At 31.9% G+C, this 27,626-nt stretch overlaps 3 protein-coding genes across 7 annotated transcripts; 1 reads left to right on the plus strand and 2 right to left on the minus strand.

Moving 5' to 3' along the window:
- Positions 1–893: 893 nt before the first annotated feature.
- On the minus strand, positions 894–11,434 carry Hyccin (PI4KA lipid kinase complex subunit hyccin). 3 transcript variants are annotated; one of them, XM_087406113.1, is made up of 9 exons: positions 10,795–11,434; positions 9,794–9,928; positions 8,589–8,714; positions 7,828–8,045; positions 7,606–7,752; positions 7,273–7,403; positions 7,050–7,166; positions 5,130–5,557; positions 3,990–4,180 (listed from the first exon to the last, which is right to left on the minus strand). In XM_087406113.1, the coding sequence occupies exons 1-9, from the start codon at positions 10,942–10,944 to the stop codon at positions 4,157–4,159; spliced, it is 1,476 nt and encodes a 491-aa protein (XP_087262239.1). In that variant the 5' UTR covers positions 10,945–11,434; the 3' UTR covers positions 3,990–4,156. The 3 variants fall into 3 exon arrangements, with proteins under 3 accessions (XP_011066833.1, XP_087262239.1, XP_087262238.1); XM_087406112.1 differs by having other exon boundaries at positions 5,062–5,557; XM_011068531.2 differs by lacking the exon at positions 5,130–5,557 and having other exon boundaries at positions 894–4,180.
- A 341-nt stretch (positions 11,435–11,775) lies between these two features.
- On the plus strand, positions 11,776–18,621 carry LOC105153595 (PX domain-containing protein kinase-like protein). Of its 3 annotated transcripts, none has more exons than XM_087406109.1 (9): positions 11,776–11,922; positions 12,224–12,784; positions 13,377–13,565; positions 13,646–13,742; positions 14,194–14,618; positions 14,701–14,877; positions 15,012–15,422; positions 15,500–15,656; positions 16,143–18,621. In XM_087406109.1, exons 2-9 carry the CDS (start codon positions 12,683–12,685, stop codon positions 16,358–16,360), a joined length of 1,776 nt encoding a protein of 591 aa, XP_087262235.1. In that variant the 5' UTR covers positions 11,776–11,922; positions 12,224–12,682; the 3' UTR covers positions 16,361–18,621. The 3 variants fall into 3 exon arrangements, with proteins under 3 accessions (XP_087262235.1, XP_011066832.1, XP_087262236.1); XM_011068530.2 differs by lacking the exon at positions 11,776–11,922 and adding an exon at positions 15,734–15,787 and having other exon boundaries at positions 12,283–12,784; positions 16,143–16,385; XM_087406110.1 differs by lacking the exons at positions 11,776–11,922; positions 12,224–12,784 and having other exon boundaries at positions 13,423–13,561.
- Positions 18,622–19,004: 383 nt separating this feature from the next.
- Taz (tafazzin, phospholipid-lysophospholipid transacylase) lies at positions 19,005–27,028 on the minus strand. Its single transcript, XM_011068533.2, has 5 exons — positions 26,743–27,028; positions 22,988–23,116; positions 21,053–21,296; positions 20,104–20,358; positions 19,005–20,014 (listed from the first exon to the last, which is right to left on the minus strand). The coding sequence occupies exons 1-5, from the start codon at positions 26,855–26,857 to the stop codon at positions 19,975–19,977; spliced, it is 783 nt and encodes a 260-aa protein (XP_011066835.1). The 5' UTR covers positions 26,858–27,028; the 3' UTR covers positions 19,005–19,974.
- Positions 27,029–27,626: the final 598 nt, after the last annotated feature.

Genomic DNA, 27,626 nt, shown 5'->3' on the forward strand with positions numbered 1-27,626 from the left:
AGTTCGCATATTAATTGCGTTATATAGTGGTTGACATGTCGATGCGCAGTGTCGACAAGATTCAATTTTTTTAATTAAAATTTGGAACGAGAAAATAGTTACAAAATAGAATGCAATATTCAAAGAAAAGAAAATTGGAAGTTAGAATTAAAAGGTTCAGGAATATTAACAATCTGTGTATGTGAGAAAATCGAGATACTTTTTGAAACTTTTTTTAAGAGAATGCATTTTCTTATCTGAAAATCTTATATTGGTAAACCCTTGAACTTTATTTACGATTGTTCTTTAAAATCTGCTTGAAAAATTTTCTTCTATCTATTGTCTTGGATTCTTTTAAAAATTCGATAATCTTTCAATGATGTATTTGCGATGTAAATGCAAATATAAGTCTCTCCTGACGAACGCCACTATCCTGATGTGAGAATCACGAAAGAGATAGCAGGATAATCCGTCCGTTTATCTTCCTTAGCTACCATATAATGGAAAGCTACTTATTTCTCTTTCGCGGTCAGATCGAGGATTTATAGCTGCGAATCTGTAAAACTGATAGTCGAGCCGAATCGCGGATTTCGTTTCGCATTCTAAAAAGCACTCTGTAAGCGATATTTCGATAGGCGCTATTGATCGTCTAAAAGCGGCTTGAATTATTCACAAATTGAGCACCTGAAAATCTAATATTTAAAAAAATTGAAATAGAAAAAAATGTTCTTTGAAGAAATTTATGAAATTAGTTTCTCAATAAAAATATAAAGATCTGGGAATAAAAGTACTTAAAAATTGAAGTCCAAAATGTTAAAGATATGATAAAAAAATAAGAATTTTTCGATATAGTAAACAAATAACGAAGAAATTAATACATGTTATAGAATTCATATTCACTTTATAACTCAAGAAACGTTTTTAAAACAGTTTTATTTAAATAATACAAAGATAAACGTAGGAGGTAATGTTCTTGCATGAAAATAATTAGACATGTGTATTAGGAACATGCAGTTTTAAAGGATTCTCCAGTTCTATCGAATAAAAGAAATCATTGTAAAGAATCTTGAATAAAGTAGTGGCACTTATTTTTATTGTTGCCATATCAACTTTTCCACAAATAACTTCAATGTATTTTTACAATCCATATTTATACTTTAATTAATACAATATAGGCCACAAAATAATTAATTATTGACCTTCAAACAAGCATTGACTCCGTTTCATTCATGATATATTGTTTCATAGTTCGAAATATTTCGACCTATTTTTAACAAATGCAATTCACGATATATTAAGATTCTTTTATATTTGAATTAAACTTTCTTCTCTCGTCTCTATACACAATTAGTTTTTATAATATTTACACATTAATAGTTTAATACAACACTGTGTGAATTCACAAAATTTCACGTGCATAAAGAAGTAGGAATTGATCATAGTATCCTTTGAAGAAATTTATGAAATTAGTTTCTCTTCAGGGAAAAAAATTGTAAAGGGAGAATTAAATATCACATGAAGTAGCATAGCGTACTGCAATCTTTGGCGCACCTCTCTTTCATTCGCCAACTTTACGTCTATATTTGTACATCTCGTTTAAAAAGAAATGCGCATAGACATACAAAATAAAGCAAGACTTTGAAGACTCTAAAGATAGATTAATATCTTTTTATACATGTGTTTTGGACACACATTAATTTGTAAAAATATTTTTAATTCTTTTTATTTAGATAAAAATTCGTATTGCGCTTGAAAAACGTGATTCTCTTTTTGCTACTTGTCATTCATGTTACTAATCAAATATATTAAATTTAGAATTAGAAGTTTAAAGAGTTGCGATCTTACACGAAAAGATCGCGTCTTGGCCGAGTCATAAATCATGGAAGCCGTATAATAAAATGTAAAATTAAGTGGAACTTGAAGTTCATTGAAAAAGACATACTTACTACTAATAAATTCCCATTTTTTTATGCACAGACATATTACATAACGTATTTTTCTGATAGTTGACCATTTTCAACGTAGGTGATCAACATTCACGTGAGAATAAAATCTTTCTTTACATCTGAATTTCGTAATTATTTTCAACAATTACATATATATCGTATATACATATAATTATATTAATATATATATATATATATGTTACTATTTGCAAAAACAAATAATTCGTCATCTTCTTTAATATTATTGGAACAATTATGAAAAAATTAATAGCAGGTGTCTATTATTCAACCCAGATATGCTTGATACTCTGTATATAGGTACCTATTCATGTTGTTTATAATTAACATTTTGACGGCCGACTTGTCATATACGTGAATTTATTGAGTCAGCGTTTAATCCTGGATCTACAATAGATTTTTAAATCTTAAGCCATAAGGAATGGACGAATCACAATGAATTATTCTACTCGCATTCGATTATTTGGTCAATTTCTTACGGTTTAAAGCTTAAAACACCCATTGTAGAACTTACACAATAGGATTGCAAATCATAAGCTATAAGAAATTGATCAATCTCAATCGAATGTGAGAAAAATAATCGACTATGACTGGTTAATTTTTTATGGTTTACGACTCTATTATGTAACAGGCCTTAGCGATTATTAGCTGGCATTGATTGTTGCGAAAGGTATGATATATATATATATTATAGTTAATATATATACACTATATAGTTATATTAATAAATGGTATATATATCATAGATCAAAAAAGTTATATTTATAAACTTAAAGAAAATACCCTTAAAAATGTGTGAAATTTACGAGTACGCTGATAATCTATCAAACGTTAGCGATCAGGTATCAGACAACAATGATGAAGAATCAATGCCTCCAATTTTTAATAAAGGTTACAAAAAGTACCGATAGCCAGTAGTTTTTCGTCATTATACGGCGGCAAGAGCAATTTTTTTCTGAAAAGTGCAGCCCTCAAAGTGTTAAGTGACACCATAGCTTTGTTTTAAATACTCCATTTCCTCGTTTCACCTCTACTCTTCGTTTTACGTTGCATTTATGACAATTAGAATGTATCTTCCGATACAAATTTATTACTTATATATTTGGAATCATAAAGAAAGATATGCTACAACTACATGAAGGCACACATCTGGGTTAAACACAAATATATATATATCCATATGTATTGCATTATGATAATACTTATTTTCCCGAATTGTAATGATCTATAATCTCTAGAAGTAAAGTTCGATAACTGTATCTGGATAAAAAGGTATTACAATTGTATGACGACGTATATTTATAAAATATATGAAATAAATTATAGATTTCGTTACAAAAATTAGTCAATATATACCAATATGCATAAAACACTTAACGAAACAACCATGTATCTTTAGTTCATATTGTTCCCTCTCCCATTTTTATGTTTATCATGGAGATCAATAGAATAATGAACTGACTAAAATTGCTACGTGTCAAAAAAATATACGATCCTTATAAGTATCGCACAATGTAGTGGTAATATACATTGTTGAGAAAATAGTGTGATCTTAAATAATTCTAGGAAAAGGCAACGTGTATACATTATACATGGATTTAATAAGATTTTGTTAGATGGAAGAAAATGGCTTATTTGTTTAATAACTTCAACCCATTATTATTATTTTTATGTAACATTTTTATAGAGTTTTTATCGTCATTAAACAGAGCTGATTTGAATAGAAGAACCAATGGACTCTGTTTCATTGTGTGCTCTTAAATTAATAGAATTTTCCATATTATTACCATCGGTAACATCAGTCTCTCTACTTAACGCCAGTCTCTCGCCATCAATCAACGCTATATTTGGATCTATTATGATCGCATTATTTTCTACATTATTTTTCTTTCGAATCGCACATCCATTGACATTTGCGTCAATTTCTGCTTGCTGTTCACTATTTAACATTGATAAACTCCCTTTAATACTCTCCTTCGATGTCGCCTGAGAGCTGAGTTTCTTCTCCTTTTCGGATCCGATGTGAGCATTTTTTGTTACCTTCCCTTCTTTTTCTTTAGGTTTTTTCCCGAGTACAGGGAAATTAGTAATCTTCGAAGCAGTCTTTTGATCCTTTGATTGTCTCATGGAACCAATACGATTCGGCTCAGTTGATTCTGATTCCTCCATGATTGACACCAGGTTACCTTTACCCTCTCCGGTAGTGTCATCTTTTATAACTTGTATTGGTATGTCATCTGAAGACAAAAAAAAATGGTTTCTGTATTATAAGAAAAGAAACTTTTATCGTCGAGTTGGAATTGACAATAATAAAAGCAATATTAAAGTTAACAAGCATCTTAGAGGCAAGGAAACACATATACATAATGATTCATTTAAATTACACATTTAAAATGTGTATACTATAGATACAATTTGTTTATGTTCGCCTAGAAATTAAAATAAAATAGAACATTTAAATAGCATATTAATTGCACTGTGCATATGCATAGAATGAAAAATTTTTTCCTTAACAAAGATAACAAGAGATATTTTGTATTATAAAATGTGTAAACCAATATCACATTTATTTTTTTTCTATTAATTATAAGTTAATAATACATAGACAACTATAGACATATTGTAAATAAGTGGATTTAAAACATTTAAGGAATATGTAGGTTGTGTAGAAAATATTATGTAACATTAGATATAGAGAATATATGCAATGCAAAAAATCAGAATAAAAAAGAAAGGAATAAATTGCAAAAATAATACTCAAATGTATACAGAGAAACAGATAAAATAGGAAAGGAACATCGAATACATTTTCTAGTCGAGCAATATACTTGAAATTTTTGGTGCGGGAAGATAAATGTGCCATGTCGACATGCATGTTTTCCAGTCATGCGCTGGTTTCTGTTTAGATTTTGTTTTATGCGTATGTCTCATTATAGCTGGGAGTGGTATTTCTGAAAGGAATACATCCACGATCACATGAATTATTATAAATCAACAACTCATTCCTGCGTGTGCGCTAGTGTATACCAAATTAAAATATAATTGTAAGTTTGATGAAGAATTATAGCGTGATGAGATTTTACGCCATCCTACAGTGTTGTAACTGGAGTGATAATACCATGTGTTTGACGACAGTGTGGCAGTGGCACAATAATACATTGATCTACTGTTGCCTTCTGTATATACATTTTCCACCGATTCACGAATGATCTCTCCCAGAGCCTGTTCCTCTAATAAGCTATATAGATGAGCATTAGCTGCCAATCTATCGTCGGAAAAAGTGGAGTCGCACATTACGTTACTATCTTTTCTAGTTTTCTGACTAATATCGTCAATAGATGTTTTCTTTGATTGCTGATCTTTGCTCTTTTTAGGAGAGGACTTTATTGGTGAGCTTTGGCTGCTGCTGCATATACTTCCACGTCTAGAATTTTCCAATGAGGAGGAAGACTGCGTCTTCCCTGCGCCTGTATCCTTTTTATCGACCGAATTTGGAAGTGCATGCTTCCAATGCCATGGACGACGTTTGTGGCTGCCCGATACTGCCGGTCGCTGTTGTTTCTCGGCTTGACAATTGCTCAATTCGACCGCAAATAACTTCTCATCCAGATCGTCTAATGACATAGACGCGCAATCCACATTTGTTTGGACTTTTTATATTACTCTCTAACTTATACATATTTTAAAATTTTATAATGTGCGAACTTGATTCAACATTTTCACATATTATTATTTATTATTATATATAATAATATATTATATACGTATTTTTTATGATTTACGAGTTATTAAGGAAATCAAACAATACAGATGAGGGGAAAACATGAATAGTACATTATACGTGATTTTTCCGAAAATGTGTGCAGTTATTGTATCAATATTGTTTGGACAACTATTCATTCATGAAACAAGACGTTTTCAATTCAGCAATAATTTCATAAAACTTAGAGGATCACATGCAAGCTTGGACCTAAAGTACTCGTACTCGACACATTCATGTCCATGCATATGTATCCGCTTGTGTATTATTTATGTTTGTTGTATATATCAGGGTTGTGTAAAAAAGGATAACTAATATTCAAACACACAATTATAATTTTATTTATATGTGTTAGCTATTTGAATGGAAAATATAGCTGTAATGTTAATATTGTTAGTAGTTTGGCACCTTCATTCACCAGAAATATTCATCAATATACAAACTTGTGTAAAACGCAATACGAGGTCTGTCCCAAAAGTATTCGATCTTTGTATATATCTTTGGGCATTTTCTCTCTCTCTCTCTCTCTCTCTCTCTCTCTCTCTCTCTCTCTCTTTCTCTCTCTCTCTCTCTCTCTCTCTCTCTCTCTCTCTCTCTCTCTCTCTCTCGTGGAAAACAGGCATGTAGTATTTAGAAGATATCTCTAGTATTTAGGAGGAATGTCTCCATTAAGTGGCACAACTCAACAGCTTGAATCGGCAAAGGTATGCAATTGTGTGAGCATTGAAAATTCCGAGCATTGCATTTCATCTGCTCATTGATCTCACCTGATTTAAGATTTTTTTACTAAACACATTGTCTAACTTCGCCAACCCCCGTACAGTCTAGATATAGTCATGTAATTTCTAGTTATTTGATAAAATTGAAAAAATCCTGAATAAAATGAGATGAATGAGCAAGTGAAATACGATGTTCGGAGTTTGCGACGCTCATACAATTGCGTATCGTTGTCGACTGAATAGCTGTTGGATCGTGCCACTTAGTAAGAATACTTCTCCCTAAATACTAAATATGTGTTTTCCACAAAAAGATGTCCAAGGATATACGCAGAGATCGGATACTTCTGGAACAAACCTCGTAATTACGATTTGATTTACGTTTGAATATAAGACATAAATTTTTTATTAGTGCCAAATAAAAATATGAATAGAAATGAACATAAATATATTATCTTCGTGAAATAAATTTAGATAATTTAAAAAATCACAATATTCATATATTTTCTTAAAATGATTACAATTTATAATCTTCGTTAATATTTCTTTCTTCTCTACATTTACTTTTTATATGTCGTCGTAAAAAGATTAATAATTTATAATATATATAAACACAATATAAAAACATACCTGGTAATTTCTTAGTACGAAAGGAAGCATTTGTGATCATAGACTTCGAAATGGTTGGTGTAGTAGTTGCTGGGGATAATGCAACACTAATTCCAATTGGTCCATCGCTCGGTTGACCTAAATGACCAAAGGATAAAAAGGATTATAAAATATTTTTATGCAACATATTTAACTTAAATAAATAATACATGTATTATATGCTTGTTTCTATAATAACAATTACCTGGTGCTCCAGAACTGGCAGAATTGCGTATAGCATTGGTAACTAACATTACATTTGGATATGTTTCATAATATGCTCTGTTATGAATATCTTCTATAGCTTGAGTTCCTACATACCAACATTCGTTATACCTACAAATAAGAATATTATTCATGTATTATAGAGAAAAAAAAATACATATATGTTTATATAAGATGCAATGCTAGCAAATTAGTTCACCGTAATGCTATGCTCGCCAGAATCGATGTATTTAGTAATTAAAATATGTAATAATAAATATATAGATAACAGATTAAAACGCTATTAAATTCGCAAAATGCATACATTACATACATGGCAAAATATACAGCATGCAAGAATTCCAAGAGGAATTGGCTGGATACTGGTATACGTGGTAAAAGCTTTGGAACAAAGCTAGACTCACTGCCATATGAGGAACGTTGATGATGTCCTGATTTCATAAATCCTTGAGTAACAAGTCTGTAATAGAAAAAAAATACATTGCAATCGAAAATAAACAACTTTCATACAGTTAAGAAAGACAGTCGAACTTACTTTGTTGCAACCTTGCACAATTGTTCTAGAGCAAATTTATTTATATATCCAAGTTGTTGATTATAAATAAAAAGTAAGGCTGTCATAACTTTCAATCTATTTTGTGCATTTAATGTTTCTACTTGTTGCAATGGACCCCAGCTCACAAGTTTCGAGTTACACTCTTCAAAACGACGTACGGCGCTTTCTGTTAGTGAGGCTGGTGCTAGACTTGCAGGCTGTTTAAAAAAATACATTATATTAAATAACTATGAAATCTATAATAAATGTAAAATAATTTGGCAATTAATACTTTTTTTCTTCGTAGAATTTTCTTTAACAATATCATTAATATAAATTAAATATATGATATTAAATATTAATTATTAAATTACAAATTACAGTAAGATCTTGCTCAATTCCATTCAATGCTATTCCTTTATAGTAAGCTAACATTCGGTAAAATGATATTTTGCTGAGATGCAATTTTGAACTTGGTGTCAGTTAAATTCACTTTAAATGATATACTTAATATATGTCCAATAACATCTAACCAAAGTGCTAACGCTTTAAGAAGTGTAATCTGAAACTCGTAGTTTAGCTTAATTGTAAGCTTCTAGAAGTGTAATCTGAACCAAAGTCTTACTGAGTATTTATTCACATAAAATATATCTTCAATGATTACTCTCTTATATATATATATATATATACATATACAAAAACATCATTTTATATTATCATTTTTAAATATTTATATCAAATAAAAATATGTGCCAACATACCTCATGATATATAGATAGCATAGCAAGGGATGGTAATCTAAATGAGATTGCTTTTTGTTGTCCTGATTTATCGACCACTTCTAGATTATATAATCCAATTAACAGAGTTTCAAGGGAGCGACAACTCTGGAAATTAGATATTATTAATAAATATAGTGTTAGAACTTGATATAATAGTTGTTTTAAAATTATATTAGGTGTTGGAATTAATTCGTAGCGTTTTTTAATGAAAGAATGTTATTTATTTCACATGAGCATTAAAAAATACATTAATGAAAGTACTTCCCATCACTTGTAAAACGCTACGAATTAATTCCAACACCTAATAATATAAGAAATACAAGAAAAGATTATCAAAATCTATACAATGACTTTGTAATTCTATATATATAACGTATGTATATACCATATAATACAAACTATTGATTTATCTATCATGTAATTTATTATATATGACAAATAAATTAATATTTTGTATTACCATTTAGTTATAGAATTACGAAGTTATAGATTTTAATAATTTTTTCTTATATTTAATTCTATGACAATACAATGTAATTTATTGTAACAATGTAATACAAAATATAAATTTATTTGTCATATGAATTACACGTTCTTTGGATTACATAAATCTGTTTAAATATCAATTATATACCATGATAATGTAAAACATGATTGACAAATGACACAATAAGCCGGCATTGAGACATTATTTTTTTATTGAGACAATATATTATATTACGTTTTATAAGTTTGCAGAATAAAGTGAGCAGAAGCAATTCTAACTAATATTTTTATTTGTGATTTATTTGTATGCTAGAAGTTGCCAAAGAAAAAAATTTATTGCTCTGTAAGTTTTCTTAAAAAATTATGTTCTGCTAAAGGAGAATTAGTGAAACAATATACATATAACAAATATAACATACAATTTTTTTTAATGTTCTGCTGATTTATTCTTTATCTTCTTTAGTAAGTTGAACCGAGATTAAAATTAATCTACGTTGGTAGAAATGGGCATTAATCTTTCTTTAGCGAAACATCATTTTTTAAGAAAACTTACAGAATAACAAATTTTTTTTCGGCAATTTTTTAGCAACAAATGAGAAACAAAAATATTAGTTAGAATTAATTCTACGTTCTTTATTTTGCCAAGACACTTTTAAGACAACATTATATTCTTATTTTCAATAAAAGTACAATCTTACCTTAATATCACCATGTGCAGCAGAATTTAAATAAATATATATCAGCGTTGGTAGAAATTGTAGGGTGAACCTTTGTAACTCTATTTCTCGAGATCGATAAAAGTTATACAACTGGTTACATACTTCGTCCATTAACTGTAACAATAATTTAGGATTAAAAAAAAATGTCTGATTTTATTTTATATAATCAAAGTAATGTGTGCTTTTAATAAATTCGAAATTGTTGACATATTCTAACATTATTTACAAGTAATGCTAATTAATAGATTATAATAGATCTTTAATGACTCATATATCTTTCTTTTTCATTGTGTCAATGAGTATATAGCTTTATTCTGAATAAATATACAATGTGATTCATCTAAGACTATCGAAACAATAATAGAAAGTTTGATATCAAAGCATAATTTTGTTTCCAAGAAATACAAATAACTAATTAACTAATTATATTAGGTGTTGGAATTAATTCATAGCGTTTTTAATGAAAGAATGTTATTTATTTCACATGAGCATTAAAAAATACATTAATGAAAGTACTTCCCATCACTTGTAAAACGCTACGAATTAATTTCAACACCTAATAATACATCTTTAATTACTCATATGTACATATCTTTTTCTCTCTATATTTTATGAATGATTATGGCTATTTCTTTTTCTAAATAAATACACAATGTATGAGTCACTAAAACCGTCACTACAGCCATAAAAAGTATGATATCAAACAAATTGTTTCCAGGTAATATATTTAATTAATTATAACTTATAATTTATAACAAATCTTTAAAGATTTATATGTGCATCTTTCTCTCTCAATCTATCAATGATTATATAACTATTTTTTTTCTAAATAAATACATAATATGATTTATCTAAAACTGTCAATGTAGCTAAAATAGAAAGCTCGATATCAAATATAATCGTTAGGAAATTAGCAGGCAATATTCTGGCTAAAATTCCCCGTGTAAACGGAGAATGTTCTCCGGGCATTTGTATTATACCTCACTGTACTTGGTGCGCTCCTCCAGGAGCATATAAAGCGCCCGTACGATCTCATTGTCCTCCGAAAGCGTTCTAGCGAACATGTGCAGCTCCGACGGCGCGACATCCTTGCAGTCCGCTAGCCACTCGTTTATCAAGCTTTCCGTCATTTTCTCCTCGCCTTCGTCAACAAATCGGGAAGATCTTACCGACGCCTCGGAGTCTCGGCTTCGACTGCGACTCGCTGACCGTCACCGTCACGGAGATCATCACACAGGTTTAACGTAGAATAGTCGTTCAGCCACGCGCAGTGCATCAAGAAGAATACGAATAACACAAGCGTACTCCGAGTCCGGTTACATATTGCGGACTCCCGTCCTGGCTTCGCGTTGCCGATGTCGCCGTCGTCGCCGACCTCGATATTGAAGCGTGAGAAGTTAACGCAGCCACCGAGGTTATCACTGCAGCCGCACTGATTCTTAGCTTTAGCCGACCAATGGCGTTACACGTCGGAAATTATCGAACAGACGAACGAGTTCAAACAATCAGCAAACCGTGACACTTCGTCCCAATAAGGATGAAGATCCATTAAGATTCATCCCAGGAAGATAGAAGAACACGCACGATCTCCGTTGATTTCCGCCAATTTCCGCACACTCGTTCAGCTGCACTACATTGCACCCGCACCCCGCACACCAGCCAGCAACTGCACTTGTACCTCCTCGCACCGCGACTACCTGCTGTTGTGCGCGGAATAGTTTTCAGGTTACAGCTACTTTACAGCTGCGGATCCGAAAGGAATGAGGAAGAGATTTGAATGTGTGGTTTGAGAAATATATAGTGTTACGCAACGTTAAATTTAATCGACCAGAATGAAGCTTCGAATCTTTTTTTCGATCAACAGTCACAGCGCACAGATATTCTAGATGTGCGTCCCATATTTAAAGACGACACGACTGCGCAATTGATTTAAAGGTGATAATTCAATAGTCCAATTCAATCTTTGATTGAGGCTGTTTTTCTTGCACTAGACTGCACTAGAATTCTCTTTCTCGTTTTCGCCAAATATCAAAATATACTTATCTCACTTTAAGTTCCAAAAGTGTAGTTATCCATACACTTATCCAGCCACAGAAAACAGACCTAAAGTGTCAAAAAATGCGCTTTTTATCTTGATACATTAGTGCGCATACAACAAAACAGAAATTGTGGATGTTATTATCGTTTCCTAAGACTGACATTCATAATAGTCCCTTCTTATTTTAAGACCATTCGAGAATGTCTTAAGTAGAGTCTTAAGATGTCATAAGCCTATTAGAGGACTACATTAGCACTTCAAGACACTTAAGACGATCTTAAAATAAGAACGGACTGTGAATACCGCTCTAAAAGCTAGACTGTACTTTAAATAATCTCAAATACAAGGACTGATTGGAATACTGGCCTAAGAATCCACCTGTCATAAGACTGGTGACGTCACACTAGTGACGAGTGACTCGTGAAGCGTCGTCGGGACTCGGTTTCGCGACGATGCGACACGGTTAGCTCCGGATTGCGCCGCGCCGTTGAGGTGTTATCGCGACGAGTCAAGAAAGGGGGAGGATAGATAGATAGAGAGAGATAGAGAGAGAGAGAGAGAGAGAGAGAGAGAGAGTCTGACACAGTCCTCCCCTGCTACGTGCTTGGTACATTGCGTGGTGTTGTGTTGCAAAGCGTTGACATTGAAAGTATCCCGCGATAAGTGGTGCCGCCGTCGCCGTCGCCGTCACTGTCGCCGTCGTTGTCGTGCGTTTGCCCGATGCTGAAATGAAGCAGAAGCGCGTCATGTATGGCGACGCGCGGAAATTGTGCGAGAGACAAACGCAATTGGCCCCGTACGGGCCCTGCCTCACGTCGGACTAATGATCAATGGCTTTATTCGAGAAGAGATACACGAATAAAGTGCTGTTAGATGATACGGAGCAGCTGACGAGCGTCATCGAAAATGCTAGGACCATCGATGGACATACGGTATGTGCTCCGGTATTTCGCTTCCTCTTTCTCTTTATCTACATCTCTTTCCCTCCCTCTTTTCCCTTTTTATCCGTCTCTCTCTCTCTCTCCCCCCTCCCTCCCTCCCTTCCCTTCTCAGTTTATCCTGTAATCATCTCGATTTGTTTGCCTCATTTAAATGAAACTATTGTTAAAAGGAATTTTCCCCTGTGTCTATTTTCATTGTATTAATTTTAATTTCAGTTTCACTTACTTTGTATTTTCTAGTTCTAAGAATTCAATTTCTACTTCTAAGTTCTAATTCTTAGAACTAGAAGACAATACAAAGTAAATTAAACCGAGATTAAAGTTAATTTACATTGAAAGGAGCATTCAGCCTGTTAAGATTATAATAATCATATTTTATCATGGTGACATTTTTGTTTTTTATATATGAGTATATATACTTATATGAATATATATATATATTACTTGGCTCACAGCCTCCTCAGTTGCACAGTAAACTGTAGTGTTATGTTTTTAAGCTTCGATCATTTTTTTTTATTGTGTATAGTTCCACTTTGCACCGAATTATTAGACACATGCTAAGAACTGTGATTTGTATATCCAGGAATACGTAATCAAAACACAAAGAGGTCCACTTCCCGAAAGATTTTGGAGAGTAAGCAGACGTTACAATGACTTCGTACAACTCAATACAGCTTTATCCATATCTGGCTTCGATCTGCCACTACCACCAAAAAGGATTATTGGTAACATGGAGCCAGACTTTATAGCTCAGCGACAAATAGCACTGCAGGTTCATCTCGATACAGCATGCTCACTTTTACTATGTTTGTGCAATACAATAAGTAGAAGATAATCTGCCTTTTATTACAGAATTATTTAAACTTAATACTAATGAATCCTATACTGGCATCTTCACTTTCCACAAAGAAGTTTTTAGACCCTGAGAATTATACTGCACCATTACATGGTAAGTGATTGATTGTTTCTGAAGATTAAAAAGATTATTGTGAAGTTGCTTAACAAACATCAAATATAATTGCTGTATAATATAGAAAAATATTCATATATGTTATAAATATATGTATATATTATATAGCAGTTATATCTATGTTTACTAAGTATTATAAAGAGATTAAACATAAAGATACAGAGTGCATTGACCATATTCAGCAAAGTCAGCGTTTAGTTAGTGCTTTACACTGATTGAATTGAATTTTTAGATCATATAGTCCTACCTCAACGAAGAAAAATTTTAATTGTAAAATAAACATTTTGCTGAACGCGACCAATGTTATTCAGTGGGATGATTTAATTAAAATTGTCTTACATATTATATGAAGGAATTTTTTTCAACATTAAGATGTATAATTTATTTAAAAGCAAATGCGCAAAATGTGAAAATTATTTATTTTTTCTAGAAATCGCACTACAACAAGTGTCATTAGCATTACGAAGCGATGCCAATTTCGAAGTATGTAAGCCCATTCCTGATATGGGATGGCGATTGAGGAAACATTATTATACAGTGAAAAATCGTCAGAACCCGAAACAAGAACTTCTACTAGCTTGGGTCGAGTTTGGCCCTGATAAGCATTTACAAGATAAAGATATACAAGGGGTTTTCAAGACCCTAGGCTCTCTACGACATACTTACATCGAACCAATAGTACACCAGCATGTTACAGATAATGGGGCACTAATGATAAGAAATTTTTATTCGGCGGGCACATTGCGTGACGTTTTATGTATCACTAAGCCTAAACAGCCATTTATAAAGAAATATGGAAATCCAAAACAAATAAAAGCATTAACAATACAAGAAATTGCTACGTACGGTTATCAGGTTAATAATTATTGCACACAAAAATATATTATAATGAGATAATTTTGAGATTACTCGGTTTGATGTATAATATGATTTGTAGATATTAGAAGCTCTAGGATTTCTTCATGAAAAAGGATTACCTTACGGACATTTACACACTGGCAATGTCCTTTTAACACCAAGATGCGCTAAATTATTGGATATAGAAAATGGACTCCTAGGATTGCCGGCATTTTATCGGCCTTACGTGGTGCAAAGGCGCAAATTGCACGCCACGGTATATGTTATTCTATACCTAATGGCAACAATTAAAAGTAAAAGAGCAAAAGAATACATGAATTTTTCAATCTTCAAAGATATTCTTTTTGGATGTTTTCTTGCATTTATTAATTCATATGTTTTATTTAACAGACTCAGGTTGATGTATATTCATTTGGACATGTTTTATATGAAATGACGTTCGGACGACCACTTTTGGAGGCCACGTGTTCCGATTTACCGCAGTGCGAAACGAATTTAAAAAATTTGCTAGAGGTCATCTTATCACCGGAAGCTTTGAAACAGGATCTACCAACAGTAGTACGGTTGTTGGAACATCCATTCTTCGAATCAGCGAGGCGCGCTGCGTTGGCAATTGGTACTGTGGAAAAGCCGTACTTTAAACTGAGCAATCATTTAAAAGAGGCTTTACAAGAAGCTGTAAACAAAGCTGAACAACGACTGCGCGATGAACAGAAAGTTGCTCGACATCAAAAGAGGCTCGTTAAGGTTCAAGAAATGATGAGTTCAGAAGAAGAAATGAAGAAACGAAAACATAAACTGGTGAGTATAAACAAAAAGGAATTCAGAATGAAAAATTATGATTGATCGAAGTACAATCTCATATTCTTTTCCTATAGAAAAAGGAACAGAAATTGGCGCAAGAACAACGTTTTTCCTCGCAGCTAGGTACAAACGGAACAAAGCAAATAAATGGTAAGAGTCCAGAACGTTCGGACAGTCCCACAAGTACTTCCACGGCTACCAGCGTTGGAACGTTGACTCCTCCATCACTTCGTAAGTCATTATAATGCTTCTCCTTGCTACTATCGTCAATGCTAATTGACATTTACGTTTTTACATCTCTTGATTAGCTGGACACAAAAGTTGATGGCGTGTAGTCATCAAGCTGAGGTCATTCCTTTCACGTAGGTCATTCGAGCTTTCAGGTCTTCTTAACGTCTTAACGAATTTTCACATTTATCCTTATTTTCACTTTATAAGATTTTTCCTCATCATTGCTTTGCATTGTTTTCCATTGTAAAATATATTTTTTGTAATAACTATTTTGTAATTACACCCTTAGCTTATCTTGTGCAAATTCTTTTTAGATCTTTTGATGTTGTTTTTATAATATCTATATACTTGTCAGAGGTCTGATTAGTTATATACCTTACATCTCTAAAGAGACGAATTAGACAGTTTTTTTGTTGAATTTCTTAGAATGAAATGTATATGTAAATCTCTATGAAAAGTCTATCATTAAAAATGTTTTTTACTAAGGTTCTGTGGAAGTTACGCAAACAAGTGCAGTTCCTGGTAAAGGTATTCCACCACCACCACCACCACCACCACCACCTTCGTTACCACCGCCACATGAAGCATCCGGTGGTGCATCGAATAGTGTATCAAAATCATCAAATGATCGTGCTGCTTTACTTGGAAGTATTTGCAATTTTGACAAGACGAGACTGCGAAGGATTACAAATGGACATCGTTAGAAACATTAGATATATAAAAGAAAAAGTCAGACAAATCTATTTCAAATCTGGCGTGATTGCTGTGCAATGTCGAACAAAGAACTTCCCTTGCTTAATTAGGACAAGATAACGTACCTGTAGATTATTATGATGGATTGAAAGGTTGTTTGAATGATAACTGTATCGTGCTTCTTGTGACACCTAATAGAACTGAATATTATTTCTCTTCGATCGCGACACTTGCATACATTTTATGAATTTTTAAAATTTCGATATCTTATTTATTGATGCTCGCTATATAAACAAGAGTTTAGCTTAAAGTAATTATATTAAGAGTACTATATTAAATTTGTGATATATATGTATATGAGCGATGTTAGATTATCCCGTTTGGCCTATTCTAAGTTTTGACGAAATATAATACAGCGCTTACTTCGTTTGTATTAGATCTGCCGTCCAAAAACGAGCCTAAACGTACAGAACAACCAATCAAAATATCAATTGCTTTGGAAAATTTGTCATTTTTACAAGTCGTTTCGTATCATATTCTTTCCATATACGCTAGAAATAGAAAGATTGTGTGATTAGAAAAAATTTGTATGATATAATAGCAGTATATAATTGTATATCTAATTTATGGAATATGCGTACAGTAATTATGCTGGGAGCAATTTGAAACATTTTTAGATTTATTTTGATTGACATTTTTATGACTGCTCGACTGTAAGTCAAGAATATACATTCGCGATATAATTATTCGAGAAATTCCATTTTCTAGTCTAACATATCTCCCTGTTATTATACAGTTGATAGCACCATAAAATTTTATAACATATCTTGTTTAACGCGGGCCAAGTTTCGCGATCGATTTTATATTGTTAACCAAGGCTTATTTTTCTCTTTCTATATATATATATATATATCAAATTTTTTTAATATAAAAGAAAATAAAAGGCAGTGATACAATGGGGTGATAGTATGTATATTAAGTAAATTTTCTCTCGTTATACTCATCTACTGTTCTGTCTATTCAAAGTTTATGCTATACATAATATATATAAATACATAGTTCTCGTTCGTGTTCGTACGATACAATACGAGGATCGTACGCCGCTTTTGTATCGCTCGTAAGACTGGAATGTCCAGTTTTATAAATTAAAAACGTGCCAAGGGATTTGCGGTCTTCGTATTGATAGATTATATGATATCAGCAGTTATGTAATCCATAGCATCTATCTATTTCTATATATATATATCGACAACAGTTAAGTGTATGTCCTGTATAATCAATTTGTGGATATTATAATGAAATCTGTAATATATAATCACACCTTTTAATATATTTATCACTGTCTTAGATGTACATGGTAATTGATTACGTGAATCGGTTTCTGATAGCAACAATGATAATTCAAAAGGCATATAAATAATAAGATGGAAATATATGTTAGGATTATATATTTATCTCTACTCTTCACAGGATCTACTAGTAATTATATCAGCTTCCAAAAGTCTACATACACTCAACAGTGTAAAATAAGCTCTTGTAATCTTATTATGAAATTATGAAATTTTAGGTTCAACAAAATCTTGCAAAAAATATCTTGACGTCACCAGTATCTATATCAATATATTTGACAATATAAATATTTTTTGAAAAAAGACGGAGAACGATAGATATTAGAGTTTGTCGGTGAACAAAAATACTATTCTTTTAAATTATGTTTATGCATATAGTAATAAAATCTTCAGAATCGATGATCAACGAACTCTTTGAGAATCCCTTATAATTGGCATGATTTTTATGTATTACTTTAGATTACCCTTTGCAAAGTCATTGCCTTACACGTTTGTAAACAGATAGTGTATATAGCATGCAGAAATGGTGTAAAAACTTTACGTATTCTAGGGAAGGGAACAAAAATTTTACGTTTACTTCACGTTAAGAAAAATGTGAAGAACGATAAAACAAACACAAGTTTTTATTTCAGATGCTAGAGAAAAACGATATTTTAATACTTAATGATATATTCAACATGTATATGATACATATATAAATTTATCACGTTCGAATAACCCCAAAAATTTTGATAGCAGTCCGTGTGTATAGTATAAAAGTATATGTATTCAACATTGTGTATATACGCACACATACAGGAGCGTACATAGATATGCGATTGTCATAATAACAGCTGTTGTAACGACTTAATATATCGTAATAAATATTTAAAAAAAACTATCATGCATCATCAACGAACAAATATATTGATTTTTTTCTTCAACGAAGTAGTAAAAATTATTTCCATACTGCATCTATATTCATGCTTTTCAAATAAGTTTTTATGCAAATTTTAAAATTACAACATATTACAACTTACGAGAGGTAGACGAATCTTTTGCGCTGTGCATTAATTATAACACTTGTTTGTTTAATTGCAAATGTGAATGTCTATTACGAGTCTCCTAACAAAAAACGAATATAAATTGATTAATTGGCACGAATTGGCTTGTAATGAGAGTGAGAAACATATAATTAATCAATAATAGTGTGCTTTATTCACGTTAATAATAACACCTTAGATTTTCGAAAATAAAATGATGGATGATACTGGCATGATTTTTACAGTTACGTTATTAGACTTCGGTTGCATTACATAGTCCTCGCTTGTACTATCAAAACTTTTATTGATAATCATCGTAAAACCATAATAATGTTATAATTATTCATACTATGTACATATGTAATATACAAGAAATCCTATTTTTACGCGCGAGAAGTAGGACATCCTATATATAGATATTTATAAATCTGTATACAGATATTTATAAATTCTGGATTATAGATATTATACAAGACATTACTCATAAAATATATAACTCCTCGAGAATATATTAGGTATAGTAAAAAGAAATCCATTATTTTTCCAATAGATGGCTTTAGTAATCTGTATCATGCGTAGACGAGATACAGATTACTAATTGTAACAGATTATTAAAACCATCTATTGGAAAAATAATGGATTTCTTTTTACTACATCTAATATTAGGAATATATTAGCAAAATGTATAAGCTCATACACTCCTCCGCTAGAAATTTCTGATGAAATTGCAATCAACTTTTTTTTTATTAAAAAATTCGTTCATCACTGTTTATAATATAGAAATTAAATATCTATATAATGAAACTAATAAAAATCAAATAAAATTTACTAATAGTTTATACTTGAAATTAATTAAACGAAAACTAAATCTCGTGAAGAGATTTCAATAAATCACTTAAACAGCTCTCAATTTATATGAATAGAAAAATATATAAAATTGCGGAAGCAAGTGCATAACTTTATAGATGTATTTTGTGTAGGCGTATCAAGTGATCTCTCGAAGAGTTACGAGGAATAATTTAAAAGACGATATAAACGTCATAATTCGCAGAACTTCTAATACAATTGATACTTATATTACTCAGTATTGTCAAAAATACTACTATATTATTACAAAGTACGCATTAAAAAAAAAATTAATTTCATACGAATTTATGTTTACATACAATCTCACTTTTGTTGATATCAATTTCTCTTTATATTTTTGGCAAATTAAGGCTAGACGGAGGGATGACGAAAAAGGCATAATCTTCGTCATAACTTAACATGAAGCTTTTCGGTTGTTGCTTTCAATCTGAAAATGTTTAAATATTTTTTTCACTTTCCTCGTTCCATCGAGCATTATTCAATAGTTCGAAACATTAGATATAATTATAGCATTACCTGGAAAGCTCTTGCTGAATACGATCAGTTATCGCTTTTCGCGCATCCATCTCGCTTGCTTTTGATTCCCGCAATTCGGTCAGCAATCCGCTGAAGTCTATGGGCTCACCGTAATTCATGGTAACTCTTTTTCCCACTTTAAGCATATACGGCGGTTCGTTGGGAAGTACTTCATCCATACCGAGATGACAGATAGGAATTACGATAGGCGTGATGGGTGATTCTAATATTAATCTACCCACGCCCCATTTCAACCTAAACAGTATCATCGATTGTATATCTTCACTGCGTGTGACTATAGTATTATTATTAACATGAAAATAAGAAAGGTATTTTTATAGCGATAAGAAAAAGTAAATTGTAAAATATTTGTATGTTATTTAACATGTTTTTTTTTCTTTATTTCTTTTTTTTATAATTACTCTTTATGAATTTTTAAATGTGCAATTCCATCGAAAATGTGTAATAAAAAAGCGTTATATTAATTAAAACCTTTATTTTATTATAAATACTGTCATAATAAGTTACTTATTAACGATACTTGTTCTATTTAATATTTGTTTGATTTCTACTTACTTTTTTTAGAAAATTTTGATTAATCCGAATTTTTTAAACACCACACAAAATATTAAAAAAAATCAGATGACTACTTCTGGATTAATTTCTACAAAACGCTCATCTGTACACCACCTCACTTTTCGTGCATATAGAGCTTTATAGAAAGATAACATTTAATTTAATAATCTACTGTTATTAAAAAATAAGTTCAATTTTTATCTTCTATAATCGACTTGAAGTTGCAAAAATGTAATTTACAAATTATAAACGTTTTTGCATTTTAATTGCATTAAAATATATATGGTGACGGAATAAACTTTATAGACAGTATGCGTAGATCACGTTATCTAATCTCAGAACAGAAGATTGTAAAAGTAATTCAAGTACAAACCTTATCTCTTCCTTAAACATATTGACTTTTCCCTCGGGGAAGACATGCACCCACTCGCCAAGAGCCAACCTTTCGATGCAGAAATCCACAGCTTCCTGATATACGCCGTCTCCTCGGACGATGGGTATGCACTTGCCGAGCATGAAAAAGTAGGAATGCCAGACATTCGTGAAACAAATGTCATGCGCGGCGAGCGACCATCGTACCTTACGTCGGCTCCACGAGTGTCTGAAGTCCAGGGTCGCTAAATGAGTTCAGAGATTTTTCTGTCTTAAATTCTTTCATTCGCGATCGCATATCGGCGTCGTTCTGAGAAAGAAAAACACGTCTCAAAAGAGAGACAAAACGCACATGAGGATGTCGATTATAAAAAACTAACATTTGTCTTAAAAAAAAATTTTTTTAAATATATAGAAAAAAAATTGCTTTTAATTATTATCGGCACATAATTAAATATCAGGGACACAATGAACTGAAGAACAAAGATACAAGGAAGAAAGAACGAAGAACATACGATAAACGGGAGCATCGATAAACGAATGACGCAGATATTCATGCTTACTGTATCTCATTGTCAACTAATGGGCACTTATCGTCATTGTTCTTCATTCACGTTGGATCAATTCTCGTAGTTAATCATCTTATCCCCATTATTTATCGTCAGTTAATGTCTTGTATTAGCGAGATTAAAATTCTTATTCACAATAAGAAGCACAGACAACAGGAATACACTCTAAAAATATAAATCAAATAAGAAAAGCATCAATTACTGTCAAAGTTAGATGTTGAAATAATATTCCTATATGTATTTTAAATACATTTGTCTGAGATATACATATGATTACGCGTCAATTATTTTCAGACCTGCAACACGATCACATTAAAATAATATTAATAATTTCACAATAATAATTTCAAATTAAATTTCGTCGCTGATTTGATGCTAGCCTTAGATTAGTGGCTAGCATGTCTTTACAGGTTTAAAATGCTATCGTTTCAGGTTGATTATATTGCAAGTCCAAAAGTAATTGGCGCACAATCATACGTGTGAGATAAATGCATTTAAAACCCGACTAGAAATTAAAATAGGATCCTGATAAAGACCTTATGTTTGCCCGATTTAATATCAGGTCCCGAGATATTATTGCTTTATTGACATCAGAGTAAAGAACACGTTATAGATTAGACTCTAGATTTTATTCTCTGCTCCTGATGCCTATGCTGCCTTTTGCTGTGCATAAAATTTAAATCCCTACGATTCGACACTGAAAAAAATGATGCATCAACAGCATATTTTAATAGAAAATAATTTTGTTAATTCAATAGCATTAATGAAACGAATGCCTTTGTTTTAATAAAATTTTAATAAAATTTTGTTTCGTTAATACTGTTGTTAAATTAACAAGATTATTTTCGATTAAAATAACATTGTTGGAATATCATTTTTTTTTTCAGTGAAGTAATTTCAAAGAAAATTATTCGTGCTCTGTTGCACAAGCTATCAGTAATTTTAGTTAAAAAATGATGTCTTTCGACGTCAAAATGAATTTTTATTTGATTTCTCTTTCAACAACCGGTTGGTCCCACATCGTCATGAAGCGACAATGTATTTTGTCCTTACGTTTCATTGCGTCCGCGATGACTCTAACTGCGCGGCCCGGGATCGTAAAGAGTGCCTCGAAGCATACCGTTTTATTAGACGGGAGAATGAACGTGGACCGCCGGCACTATACATCCCGGATGATTCGTACGTTCCGCACACGCGGTATTTTATTTTTCTCAATTTCTCGAGACGATAAATCAGCCGTACACAACGCAAAGTCTTAGCCCCGCGTGAGGCTGAACGCGGGGGAGGGAGGAACTGATGATACGTTATTATACGCAATGCCGAAAGGCATTTAACAAACGACGTAAAGGAGAAAAAAACTTTCTTACCCCATATACCCGGATCGTCGAAGCAACTGTGATGATTCGACACGGTAATGAGCGGAACATTTTTCGGCCGGAGGTCTAAGGCGCGCACAATAATGTGCTTGTTGTACACCGTTGTTTTGTTCAGCCATTCTTGAATACAAAAGAGAGAGAAATTCTTTGTTAGATTATGCCATAGAGAGCGGTATTCGGTGTCGCGATAGCAGTCCGAGATGTTGCGAGAAGTGGAGCGAGAAGTCGACCTTTGAATTGTGACTTGACGCAGCACGCGAAAGGTCATTGGGATTTAATCGATGTCGCGCTCCTAATCAATTTGAGAAATTTAAGAATCAGATTTTTTTCGCCACACATTATCGAAATACTCTACACGACTCATTCTCAAAAGTATTCCGATTTCTCTCTCTATTATTTAATGCCCGTAACAGATTACAGATTGATGATTACGATTGACGATTGCCCGGTTCTACTTCAACCAATCACGATGTAGCGAGTCCATCGTAATTGGCTGAAATAGAAAACTGGGCAGCCGTCAATCGTAATTGTCAACTCGTGATCTGATACTCCTCTTATGGTCTGATGTCATAAGTTGATTCGACACTACCTGTAATTGTCTATAATTATTCATTTTTGTTTACGATAACTTCAAGTTGCATAAACACACAAAGGAAGGAAGATGGAGAGAGAGCGAGAAAGAGAGAGATAATGATAAATGCTATGCTTAAAATTGATGATAGTTAATAATATGCTTTGCTACAGTAAAAAAAAAATGAGACTTTAGCATTCATATCTCACTTGTATCGATAAATGTGCTTTTAAATGCACATGTATGTAGTAATGCTTTTAAATGCGCATTTACAGTTTGCGTCATAGATACAGAGTCTCAGAAATAGATGAACGGATTTATCGATAAATATGAGATATGAATAACTAAGATTATATATGACATATGAAAAATATAAAGTAGTAAACAATAAGAGAGACCGAGACTAATTTTAGCATTGCGCTTCATTTATGTATTTATGACGAAAGAGACAATGGAAAAATTACCACAAAATATTTCTTTTATAACATAGGTATTTTTCCATACGTTTCTGTTTCATTTAAATCAAACAATAGAAAAAGAAAAAAATCTAATTCAAGAGGAAGCAAATAAATTTTTGAGCATTTCGTATTAATGTCCTTCAGCTTGAGAAAAATCTAAGTGATGTATTATTAGTTAAAAAAGTGTCTCGTAATATAGGACATGTTATTTTGACGATGATAATTTGATATAATAAAATGATAAATTTAAAAGTTTATCATAAAGACAACTTAAATAGATATTAATAGATATTGATAGATATTAATTTACACATATGTAAATTATTTTTTATATCGATATGTATATCGGAGCAAGTTGCAATGCAGCATGTTCGTATTTCATTACTGCAAAAAAATTATACAGCGTATAGAATCATTACTGGTACGAAAATATAGAAAAAGAGTCTTTCTATTCTCATATTAGTATACTTTAATTATAATAATTAATTGTTTAAAAAATCTAATGCCGAAATTGTGAAAACGGCTAATAAGTTCCAGTCTCTCCTAAGCGAATCAACAAATCACAATAAGACAATAACAGTAGGAAATATAAAACGTTGAGTTGTCTACTTACATCTTACTGTTTAAGCTTTTTTATGTAGCATAACCATTACCCTAAGAAAAATGCACAACAAAATGATCGACGATTATTTGTTATTAAAATATACATGTAATAAATTACCTAAAATATACATATAATATTACTGCATAAAGCTATTATTGCAAGTCAGAAAACGAATGAGAAATCAGGTTAATCTTGATCTATGTATATAAATTGAAATGTTTATACAAATGCATAAATTATCACAATATTCGAATTATTTCTAGAATTATTTCTAAATAATGTAGAAAATGCGAGCAAAATCACAAAACTTACGTAAAAAAAAAATATTGACAAAAGATATAATTTTTCAAATAAATTGGTAAAATTTTATTAAAATATATGAATATCTCACGCTTATAAATTAAAATCAATGTTATTGTGGCATAAATTGATATCAGAGTTAAATGACGTGTAAAAATGTTATCAATAAATAAACTTATTTGTATTGACATCAGAAAAGAAAAAAAAATCAGAAATAAACTTAGTGTTATTTAACTTAATAAAATTAAAAATTTATATAAATAATTTTTTTGTTCATATTCATTCCCACCGATCGTAATTTTTATAGAATTATTACTAATTAATTTATTGTATATTATCATATTGCAACTTAATTAAAATGTGTAACTTAACTAAAATGTAACTTAATATATAATATTGTATTATACTTAATATATAATATATACTATATAATATATAATATCAATCATTTAATTTCCAAATGCAAATTTGATTTTAAAACTTATATGTATATAAGTAAGAAGTATTTTGTACTTGTGTTAAAACCGATTCTTGTTAAAATTTTATTGTTGAATTTTTAACGTAGAATGTTTAACGTAGAATTCTAGAATGTTAATTTAACATAATGTCATCATATTATCAATGTATATTTTATGTTTCTTGATATTAACATGAAAAAAAAAGAGGAAAAATGGAAAAAGTTGAAAAAAAGGGTATACATTAATACATTAATATATTAATATATAAATGTTAATTTTACTGGCAAAAAATATTCTTCTACAATTTATTTTCAATCTTATCAAAATGTCATACTTTTTGTATTAATTTTTACGTAATGTTTTTGTATTACATTTTAATGTATAACCTTCTTGTCAACTTCTTACACGGTTTATCTTTCCTCTTTTTTTTCACATTAGAGAGAAAAATCAACTGCAAAGAAATTCAAGTAGAAAGAATAGGCTTATATTAATCTTTATATTAAATTAATACAAAAATTTGGATCGTTTAGGAGACACGTAAAATATGTTAAATTTAACAAATTTTCCAACTGTTTATATTTGTTTTAAAAATTTCAATACATATTAAAATACTGTTTTACCGTAAATATATTGTTTTCTAAAATTTATAGAATTGTCATACAATGCGCATGCTAATTTCAAGAAAATTCAAAAAGCATAAAGACTGCCTTATTTTCAGAACTCTACTTATTTACAACATTACACACAGTATATGTAGAGAATATTATATGAGACGATCCATTCAACAATATCCATGATTAATAATACAATAAGACTTTCATCTCTTTTTTTCTCTCTCTCCCCAGCAAAATAGTGTTAACAGATAAGAAGATTTGTTTCTACCATCTCATATATCACAATCCATGTAATTGTATCACACGCGCGATCGTATACTCGTATACAGATGCACTGACAATTTTTTTTCTCCATAACAACATCGACATTTTCTGCGCAACCTTCATTATCCACGATGCGGTATACGTGCCATGATGGTAAACGACCATGCTTCGATATTTCCGCGCGACAACGACGATCATCGTCGATGTCAATTGCGACGAGATGCCGTATTGGGTGTTGTCTGCTTTTTATTTAACCATCATGCACATCGCCGCGAGCGAGCAATGGCAATGGCTCTTATATGCGAAACGCACGAGGAAATTCGCTCGCATACCACCTACCTACCTACCAGGCTAACGTTACACGGAATCGACTTGGAATTGCTCAGTCAACCGTATCATTCGAGCGATCCACTTTTTCGGGTCATCAGGCTGATAAATTCCACGCGTGGGCCGGCACGCGGGACAATGTGCTCTTACCTATGATGATTTTCGAAAAAATGCCCACCGCCGCGAAGGTTATGCTGCTCGCGATGTTCCAGAGTCGGGACGGGTTCCGTAGTTTCGGTATGATCCACTTAATATCGTATACCATCGCGTCGACGGCCACCACCGTGCTCGACAACTACGAAGAGCGGACGACGGCGCGGTGATTATATCGACGATCGGGAACCGACTTCCCCGTGATATACCGTTCGATCTTTCGTAACGCGCGGCAGCCATCTTCGTGGCCAGTCCGCGCGCCATGTTTCGCTACGCGGTCACGTGGCCGCGCGAGCGCGGCCGAGCGATACCGATGGTAACCGATTGCGACCGAGTGTTGACTTGACGAGTGTTGAGCCGCGCAGCCGTGCAGCGCTACACCTGATCCGCGAAATTGGATTTAGGTTCGCTACTTCGCTCCCGGCCTCCCGCTTGTGCGATCATAATTATACGGAATGCCGCGTTAAATTTAGGATTTATGCCGACCTTTTCTTTCCATTTGACACCACCTTATCACTTCATCGCATGCGATTAGTGATTACGCGACTTGCGCATATTATAGGTGCGATTAGACTATAATTAGTTTTTAATTTATAGTTTCAGGGAATGGAAAGTTACTTTTTTAAAGTAACAAGTTACAGTTACTCGTTATTGATTTTTTAAAGAAACTTGTTATTTGAAAAGTTTCCGTACTTAAAATCAATCTAAACTAAGTGCTACAATAAAATCAGTTTAAAAAATATACTTTTGCAATATTTTTGTTTAAATGTTAATAAAAGTAATACACAACAATGATACTAGCTTTACTTTTTAATTTTTCCTTAAAAACATAATTTCATAATTCTGAAACCTGTGAAATATGCGACAAACTGAGATATATG

This window comes from Acromyrmex echinatior, chromosome 5, assembly GCF_024713525.1.
Source record: "Acromyrmex echinatior isolate Ae372 chromosome 5, ASM2471352v2, whole genome shotgun sequence".
Taxonomy (NCBI): Eukaryota; Metazoa; Arthropoda; class Insecta; order Hymenoptera; family Formicidae; genus Acromyrmex; species Acromyrmex echinatior.